Below are 10,450 nucleotides of genomic sequence, written 5' to 3'. Positions count from 1 at the left end.
GTTGCGTCAAAACATTGAAAAGAAAACTCGATACTGACTCGGTTTTTTGCAAGATATTTTTTTTTAGACATTTATAACGAACGTTTCCTTTATTTTTTGACGGAAATTATTATTTATACCTGGTTAATTTTAATTTAAGTACGTTACGTGGGTCAGTTTGTTACTATGGAAACGATAACTCACAAATACTCTAGCAAGACAAGCAAGTGAGCTGAATATTTACCAGCCAACGGAAACAAACCGAAAGACCGAGAAGCTCGCTGGAAATGGTAACGTATGAACATTTTGTTCACTTTACGGTAATGTAAAGTTAGAGATGATACTCTATAATACAGCGTGAGCTAATTTATTGCAAAGCGCGTTTTTAGCTAAGGTTCTTAACGTTAGCAAGTTAGCAGCGTTGTATTTAGTTTCCCACTCGCATTGCGCAAACTCCGCCCTACTGCTCTATGATTGGCTACTGGGCCACACCGGCGACACTTCAACCATACAGTTATGAGTTTACCGGTAATTTAAGAATAACTAGCCAATCCTAGCGGGGGGGCGGGGGTTTGGGGGGGATTAGTGAGAATTGCGGTGGGAAAATGTTTAGTTTGCTGTTAAATCATAAGGTCCATTAATAATTCTGCAAGCCAAGCAAGTAAGCTGTAGTAGAAGCTAACGAGACTGTGTGAACTGAAGAACGTTTAATTAGCACGAATAATCAATCCGTTTATGTAAGAATGAAGAATATATCTAAATAACGCTAAGCATGTCGAGTTTATTTGCTCCCAGCAGGTGGCGCCATTGCACAGCAGTTTCACCCAGTTAACTGTTACCCGGTGTTTCCACTGGGAGGAGATGCAGTATGGACGAGTTTTTAAAAGTACAACCACCATAATTTACTAGCTAGGTAGTCACATAATTATATATAATATAAGATGCTTTTTTTTGGTTTGTTTTTTAAATGATGCGTTGTTCTCTTTCACTGGTAATGAAATTGACTATTTAACTCCCTCAACCATGTGATTGAGAGACATGATAAAAAGATACACGTAGAACCTGCAGTTTTCATAACCGTAAACAGTAGAAAATGTCAATATTTCTCCATGAGACGGATTTTCCCAGTCATTCACACAGTTATGTATTATTATAAATAAAGATTTAATACCCGTGTCATGATAAGAGCTGAAGAATATAAGAACAATTCCTATTACAGTGAGAGGGAGTGCAGTGCTATGCGACATACGGCCATTAGATGGCGCGCACAACCTTCACATCAACGTTACATATAATGAATGAATGAAAGAATAAAATAACGCTAATCAGCTAAGTTTGTCATGTAATTGATATGTAGGTGTTTTGTGAGTATATGATCTAATTAGTTAAACGGATCCTGCCATGTTTATTATTAGATAAGTTTGTGGCTGTTATTGATAATACTGTTCACTGTCATTCATTTGCACACAGCACTTGTGACTCTGTCCTCTTCAGGATGTTCCATTTCAGTTAGACACTTTTTCCACATCTCTCGTTTTGTATGTCGAATTACGGTACATTGATCTGTCTAAAGGCTCAGTGAGAGCAGCGTGAAATGTTTGCTGTGATAGCAGAGGGTGACCGTGGGAGTCTGGGAAAGTACAGATTTCCAGAATCAGCTCTGAAAGGAAAAGCCCACTTTTACTTGCACGTCCAGCGAGTATGAGAGGCAGCAGATTAGCCTGGCTTTTTCCAGTTTACTCTGGCTGGACCCAAACAAGGAAATTAGCCAAGGTTTTGTGATGTCAGTGGAAGGAAAGTTTCTACCAGGCTGTTGTTGAGATGTCTCGATAAAAGAACACAGGCTCCTTGCTCTAAGTCATAGTGCTGAATTTATTGAGGAAACATTCATACCATGTGTTTACTGTCTAGGAGACAGGCCATTGTCCTTGGGTAAACCTGGACCAGGCAGGGAGCAAAGAAATATGATCTGTCTCTTGTAGACCCCTTTTACCTCTGCCATCAGAGGAATGAGAATGCAGAGCATCCTACAGATCTAAGTGTCACAGTATGGTTCACAACAACATTGCTCATGGGTAGGAAATATATCAATCATGCTTTCATCAGGCAGCGTGGCTGTGTAAACAGTAGTTCAGGAGCTTTCCTGCTGATTCATGTAATGTTTGGCTGAAATTTTAGCCAAATTTAATGTGTTTTGACATGACCTTTTCCTCATGCATTGAAATATCTCTTGCACTGTCATTGCTCTGTGAATCAGTCATCTCAAGATGACTCATTTGTCAGTGCCAATTTTAAAAAATGTATACTGTATTGTGTCGGTTGTTCTTTTTTTGAGACTGAGATTCCGGGCTTCATGTAAGGTGTATGCATCAAATAGTCTACAAAAATCTATTGTCTGTCTCTAATCTCTCTCCATTCATTGAGCTTGTTCATTGACCTGTTTCGCAAAAATGGTTGGTATTTGCGCTGACATAAATGTGGAATGTAGCGAGTCATTAGCACGCCAACTGTGTGACTGTTCATGGTCAGGAAGTAGTAGTAATGCTTGGGTCCACTGCGCAGTTGAAGTCGAATCAGCACTTACATTTTTTTCCCCAAAGGAAGGTAACTGAATATAGCTAAATAACAGGTATAGTACATTGCTCTAAAATCTTTATTCACAATGTGTAGGACAGATAGTTATTTCACTGGGGCAATCATTTTTGATAACCTCTCAGTTCAGTACCGTGCATTATTTATTAGGAATAACACCTATTAGGGGGACAAAGGATTTTGGACAAAATTACTAAAACCCTGGCTCATGTTTAACAGCTCTGTCACTTGATCTGGCATGTCATGACCAGTCAGGAACTTGATTGAGAAATGGCACATTTACCTCCAGACATTTCAGGAGATTTCTGATAAGACATCAAGACTCCCTTTTGTGAAGTGCAGGCTGTTCATGCCAATATTATCTCTTACACAGCTTAGTGAGGGGTAAAAATAGGCCTCTGTTGGGGGAAGAGCCCTCACTATGAACTCAATATCAGCTGTTCAGTTGTGTGAAAGTGTTTCCCTTCCGTCAGACACAAGTGCTGTTTTAATATTTGACAAGAAAATGTCAGACAAAATTAGGTCCAAAAACCACTTAGTCACTCAGAAGGCTACATAATAAAGTTTTGGATTAACTAAGTTAGGCTTGTTAGGTTATTTATAAATTGTGGTGAGAAAAGAAAGATGCCTTATGTGTAGCTTAGCTATGAGTGAATCCCTTTTTATAATTTTTTTTTATTCCTTTAATAAGAACCAACAAGTCTAACCGAGTGACTGTTTAAACATCCAAACCAGTGAAGCCACACTATAATAAAATACATTTAGTAATCACAGTTTAATTGCTCAAACAAATCCAACGTGTATTAAAGGATCGTAGAAATAGGTAACATATGTCCGTCAGACAGCATAGACTGCCTTACTTGTGTTAGGCTAGTCTATTTAATGTAATTGCTGGACTTGTTAAACAGTTTCTAAACTGAGAAGGTTGGTGAAAAGACTTCCAGGAATGTGGCGATCTGAAGCCGTGTGATGTTCCTGCACAGTCTGCATAATGATGTGAAATATCACACAACATGTCAGTTATTGACATGAATACTGACTGTTATTATCGGTTAATAAATCATCTTACAAAAAAAGGGCACTCCTACAGGCTGTGCTTTATAGCTTTCGTACGCTTCTAACATTATAAATGTGACCCTTGTTATTCCCTGGTTAAGGCTTTACCTTGAAAAGGAGTTTCTCATCAGTATTCCACTCCAGCTATGTCTGGATCACATGTCTGACATGTAGCCTTCCATCCAGCAGAGGGCAGCCTGCAAGCGAAGCGCTTCCCTCTCTCCGTCTCCTCCATGTTTCTGTTCAAGGACATTTCTGTGCTTAGTGTGAAGGTGAAAAAGGCAACACCAGACTGAATAGCAGAAGGTTTAGCCACCAGCATTAATGTCAAAATAGAGCTTTCACAGAAGACGCTTTTTCTTCTCTTTCTTCAGTGTTGGTTTGGTTCTTTATGAATAACCATCATTTAACTCTCATTTTGACCACTGGTCTGTTTCACTTAGCCACATTATCACAGCTCCTTTAAGTCCTGACTCTACAACTGTGTGTTTGTAAAAAGGTAGCACCAGCTGTGTACTAACTGTAGCGTGGAAGCCCTAGAGGAACAGATTCTTGCACTCAAAACAGTGACCTCTGGATTCCAGGTTGTGACAGAGCCCAGCTGCCTGCTCATGCTGAGGGTCAGACCTCAAGTGCTCAGACTCCCTGTCCTAGTGCACGGGTTACCATCCCGACATGTCCCCGCTGGGCCCGAGCTGATCACAGAGCTCACGCTGTGTCTGCTGTTCCCTTCACAGGAGGAGCGTTTTGCCTTCCTGGCTGAGTGGTACGACCCCAGTGCTGCTCTCCTACGCCGCTACCAGCTCCTGTACTACCCTAAAGATGGCTCTGTGGAGATGGTAAGCACTTCCCTCACTGTTGGTTTGTTCTTCCTTTCCCCAGATGCACCCAGGTCTGGTTAAAACACTACACCAGTTGTCTTAATCATGTTTCACATGATTATTTTCACTTTTGCAACATTGATTAATCTTATAATAAATCTGTGTAAATGTTTTTGTACTGTAAATAAAATAAAAAAAAATCCTAACAATATTATTAAAGTTTCAGTAACACTCACATGTATGTAGAACTCCAGCATGTACATACATGTACATACACACAGATCTGTTTTATTATTTCTATTGTATAGGTATTTATGGAAATTTCTGTCTCTCTTTCCATCTCTGTCTTTTTTTTCTTTCCGTCTTTCTACGTCTTTCTTTCTGTTTTTTTTTCTTTCTTTCTGTCTTTCTTTCTTTCTTTGATGTTACTCATCCTACTTGTGCTGCTGTGTCAATTTGAATTTCCAATAAAGGTGCATCTTATCTTACCTAGTGTTTTAAAGGCGGAGCTGGTTTAATTTGAATGACTCACAGAAAACTCAAAAAAACAAAACAAAAAAAGGCAAATCTCAGAGAGAAAACAAAAATGACAAAATGACTATGCACTGTGGGCATTAAATCTTTGAGCAACATTATAACATTGTGATGTGTTATGCTGACCAGATTTGGGGGGAAATGGGAAAGACAATTGCAGTAACTCACCAATCATGCAATTTGAAGTCCATCAATCAAGTAGTCTCTTAAAATTACAGCAATGAGAACCTTGTAATTTTGTAATTACAATAATTTTGATTAATATCAAAGCGGTTTCTATGGCTATCAGTTGCTTTTCATGCAACCTACAGCTAACAACTCATTACATGAAGGTTTCGCATGTAAAGTCAGCCAAAGGGAAGAGTCTGTTTATATGGTAGCAATCTTTGATAGTCAGTGTACATAAATATCACAATATTCAGCACCCAAGATCTATGCTTCACCCGAGAGAAATCCCCTCTGACAATCTGACTGACAATCTGACTGTTCAGCCTTAATTCTTACTGCCACATACCAGATCTGTGTGATTTCAGTACCACAAAATTGGTACTGAGGTGAACATGTCAGGTTAGGTGTTATTTTTGCAGACGGAAAACAGGAAAAGATCGAATTTGTGCAGCTTTAGTAATTGATGCAATTTGATCCTGGCTTTTGGGCTGATTTAAGATTCCACATTGTCTAATGTGCGTATTGATTGTCGCACAAACACACACCGGTTTTTTTTTTTTCTCTCCATTTAGTTTGATGTGAAGAACCAGCGAACCTTTTTGAGAAGGACCAAATATGATGACATCCACCCAGAGGATCTGTTTGTGGGGAACCGTGTTATTGTCTTCTCTCGACAACTCAACCTTATTGACTATGGAGACCAGTACACAGCCAACAAACTGGGCAGCAAGAAAGAGAGGTGGTTCTTTAATTATTATAACGCTGACTCTGCTTTCTAACCTGTTGGTCCAGTTTATGTTTAAAAAAATAAATTCCAAAGGCTTATCAAGAGTGACACATCTGAGTCTGTCAAAGGGTTAGTGAGTTTTGTGCAATGCCTGAAATAATGATGCGTTAGCACAAAGATAACCATCATTAGTAACAGACACTACCAAGTTGTGGTTTGGCACAGACTGAAAATTAAAACTTCTAGTTGTATAATTCAATTAATGTGCATTACAAACACCTTTTGATGTTGTATTTGTTTAATCACAGTTAGTTTTATTTGAAAGGAAAGTCTTAAATAAATAAGTTCTTCCAAGCAGCAGCTTTCTTAATGTTTCCATATTGCAGTAGATAGCGTGTAAATGAATCCCAATCTCTTTATTCGACTTTTAAATCAGCCTCTGAAACCAGCCAGCCAAGTGCCCTATTCAGTCAAACTCAAATTGCTTCTATGAATCTTACTGAATCAGGCTGTCAAGTTTTGCAAATGTACTGCTTTACATTACTGCTCTCAAATTGCAGTTGCAAGCACGGGTAAAATAGTAACTCAGAAATTGGAAGAAAACCTCAGACTTCCTTTAGAGTAGCTGCAACTCTCCTGCTTCAAAATGTGAAGGTAAATTCAAGAGCATGAAGCGATGAGCGATTACAAATGGACAGTATGGGCACACTCTGCAGACTCATTAGACACACGCCAGTGGCAAATAAGATTATACACTACAGTTTTCTCTTTGGGGAAAAATAATAAGTGATAGCTGAGTTATCCAGTGTGCCCACCTGTTATGTAGTTCTTGCTGTTCCTCATGGTTTGACTATTTGCTTCCCAGTATCCTAGCACCTGAAAAGCAAGCTGTCAAAATATTTGAAACCATTGTGTTCAGTAGGTTAAGGAGATTATTGTGAACCACTACTTTCAACTGTGTAGTCATGCACTTCAAATGTTTGTTATTCTGACTTATATAAAATCGGAGGGCTGTATTGCTATTTAATTGTTTTGTTCCCTCACAACAGTCAGCTCGCAAAGCATGATGAATATTTGCATTCTATTCTCAATTTTTTCCTTCCATAGGACATTGGCTATGATTAAGCCAGATGCAGTGACCAAAGTGGGCGACATTATTCAGATGATTTATGATGCCAGCCTTATTGTCACAAAGGCCAAAATGACGAAGCTAACGGGGTGAGCCAAGAAACACCATTTAATTATTATTATTTTATTCATTATTCGAATTAACCTGCAGTTCCTGAGCGATTAGTGGCCACTGTAGTGCTGTTGTTTCTTCCTCATGTAAGGAAAAGTGCAGTAGTGGTATGGATTGCACAACTACTCATTTTTACTAGTCAACTAGGAATTCAAAAATGTTGTCTGTTCCACAGTTAAAACAAAAATTGTTTCAAGGCATTGCGATTTTATTTGTTCAGCTAAGAATGCATCAAACCACACTTCACTTAATGGCCATACAGACTTAGACTTAGATCCTCCCATGCTAGGTAGCATATCGGGCAGTAAGTTCTTCAGAGTTTCCGGTCTACGGTCAGGGTCTCGGCATCATCCCATGTGATGTTAAATGTCTGCATCTCTTGGATCAACATTATTTTCCATGTATTTCCGGGATGTCCTTGTTGACGTTTGGCATGTGGTGGTGCCCATGTCATTGCGGTCTTTGGGATCCAATGGTTCTCCACTCTGAGGACGTGGCCAGCCAGTTGGAGTCTCCTGTGGGTTATGATGACATGGCGCTTGTGCATGCCACTCCTTCGAAGCACCTCTTTGTTCGTGATAAGATCGTAATATCAAATCTTAAGGATTCAGCATAGGCACCACTGCTGGAAGACATCAAGCTTCTTGTTGATGACTTCCAGGTCTCACTGGTGTAGGTTACTGTTAGTACTATGATTGAGGTAAGCATGCGAAGCTTGAGCTTCAGGGAGCTGGATGGTGAGGACCATATATAGAGAGAAATCAAATTTACAGCTTCATTTGGCTGCACTATTACAGAATGAAAATCAAGGAATCGGTTCAACAGATGTGCCAAGTAATAAATATGTGCGTCATATTACAGTGTTTAAGGATGTAACATCATTCAATATTCATAACGCATTTGTATGGATGAGCAGAAATAGTTACATCTTAAACTGAGAGCACAGTGCGACACAGAAGGTCTTTGCAGCTTTGTAGCTTGATAGATGGATGGGGTGACGTCTACAGCGGGAAGATTTTTACGCTGTGTTAAACTCCTGCCACAGCATCATCTGAAAACAAACCAGGATCATCTGCTTTGAGCTGTCATGAGCTGACCTGACTCTAAACTATCTGAGTGTGATTGGATAGCGAAGTGCAGCCTGCGGCTCCAGATATGCTCTTTCTCACAGCACTGGTCAATAATGTAATTTACTCTGCCGAAGTGTTTATATTTAGCAAAAATTGAAAGGTAAATAGTTTTGTATATAGTCGGTATAGTCTTATGCAGTTGACTTTAATCTGAAATATTTTTAGACTAACTAAGTATGTTGAAATTTTTTACTTTACCCTATGCTTCATTGTTTTTTGACTATTTCACACTAGCAACTAGTGACCGTATTGCTCATCTATGAGAACTTTAAAGAGTAGTCTCCGTTTGTAGCTCATTTATGCTTTCCATTGTAGTATAACAGTAAAGCAGGGATATTGCGAGGAGGTCTGTGCTCAGAGTAGTCTGAAATTGCAATGTTAAGTTTGGCTGATGTTACTCTGAGCTCTGCTATGTACTGGCAGGTGACTGAGAGCTCTGGCAACATAGAGGTGATTGGTCATTTGTATGTTCTTGCATTTGCAAGCACTCAGTCAAAGCATTGACCAATTAAGAGGTCAGTTAGTCCTTTAATTTATGTCTCTCTAGTTCTTTGTGTTTTGCATGACTATCAGTGCTCATCTGCCAAACTTCATCCAATTTGTCATTCTTTTCAAAAGTCGGTGATTAGCTGGATCAGGCAGATTATTACTGCTAGGATTTGGAATTGAGCCATGGTGAATCTCCAGGTAGGGGTGGGTGGGTGTAGTGAATTTTTTGCTATAATAAGGTTGCAAAACAAACACTACCTCACAGTCAGTTGCAGGGAAAGCAGGTGAAACCATCCAATCCTAGCTCCTCTGTCCTGGTCTAAAAATAAAGATCAAATCTGATCACTTGTGATTCCTCTATATATTGCATTCTAGTCCTGTGGAGCCATCATATAATGAAAAATGACGATAGCAGTTCGTGTACGTGTAAAAACTGTCACATAAACTATGTTTAATTATAGTCTTTAACAACTGCACAGAGAGGCTGTAATATTTACTATAGTGTGATCATTATCAAGTAATGGTATGGCCATGTTGGTTGCGTTCAACAGGCTTGTTGAAAGCAGAAAATCTTGTTTAAACTGAAAATGATATTAGTTGCGAATAAAAATAAATTGTCATACAGATGGTTTTGACAGACAAAGGTCAATATAGTTGAAGCGTGAATACGTCATATTATTTTTAGAAGGAATGATCATATTTAATGACCAATCATGACCAATCATTAGGTATATTTAGCTGTGGTTCTGAAACCTAGATGTGCTTCCAACTGAACTAGTTAAAAAATAATAATTACTCAAAAAAATAAAAATATACAGTACTGTGCAAAAGTTTTAGGCACATGCAAAGAATTGCTGTAGAGCAAAGATGCCTTCAAAATAATGAAATTGAATGTTTCTACATTTAAAAAAAAAAAAATACAGTAAATGGCAGTAAACAGTAATAAATGAAACAGTCAATATTTGTTGTGACAAAAAAAGAAGAATAATAGTCTCTGGTACAATTAGTGCAGTTTTATAAGGAAATGAGCTGTAAGTTTTATTGAGCATCTTGCAGAACCAAACATGGTTCTTCTGGAGACTTTGACTGTCGCACTCGCTTCTTATTTTTGCAGCAAAACCCAGCAGCTTTCATTGTGTTTTTTGTCATAAGTGTCTCTTACATAATATGCTGCTTTCTTTACTGACATACAAACATTTTTCTGTAACATTTAATTTTGTGCTAGAAAACTAATGTTTGGGAATCTAAAATGTTTTTTTTTTTGTACTGACTCAATAATGTAGAAGTCATAAAATACAAATCTATATCAATGTTTGTACTAAAAAATAGGGTGCCTTAAACTTTTGTACAGTACTGTAAATGTATTTATGGAGGGGGAGTTTGCAGGTTCTCCGTGTGTTTCAGGGGTTTCCGACGTGTACCCCGGTTTTGTCCCCCAGTCCAAAGATCTATGTTGTAGGCTGATTGACATCTCTAAATTGTCCGTAGTGTGTGAATGGGTGTGTGAGTGTCTCCGTAGTTGTGCCCTGCGATGGGTTGACACCCTGTCCAGGGAGTCCCCTAACTTATGCCCCAAATTTCCTGGGATAGGCTCCAGGATCCCCAAGCCTGTACAGAAAATGGATGGATGGATAAAATATATACACATACATACAGTAATATATTATATACGTATACATCTGTTATTGTCTCATTTTTTTGGCTTTCTTTCTTT

The 10,450-nt window shown here is 38.7% G+C and overlaps 1 protein-coding gene across 1 annotated transcript in view; it reads left to right on the top strand.

Annotated features, from left to right (window-relative positions):
- Window position 1: 1 nt before the first annotated feature.
- The window catches only part of nme7 (NME/NM23 family member 7), a 41,207-nt gene continuing 30,758 nt past the window's right edge, over window positions 2-10,450 (top strand). Inside the window, 4 exon segments of the mRNA NM_001200358.1 lie at window positions 2-269; window positions 4,365-4,466; window positions 5,723-5,889; window positions 6,985-7,095. Coding sequence (NP_001187287.1) covers window positions 267-269; window positions 4,365-4,466; window positions 5,723-5,889; window positions 6,985-7,095 — 383 coding nt within the window. The 5' untranslated portion in view covers window positions 2-266.

The sequence above is a fragment of the Ictalurus punctatus genome, chromosome 11 (assembly GCF_001660625.3).
Source record: "Ictalurus punctatus breed USDA103 chromosome 11, Coco_2.0, whole genome shotgun sequence".
Taxonomy (NCBI): Eukaryota; Metazoa; Chordata; class Actinopteri; order Siluriformes; family Ictaluridae; genus Ictalurus; species Ictalurus punctatus.
Note: the sequence above shows the minus strand (reverse complement) of the source record. Positions and strands in the feature narration are given on the sequence as shown.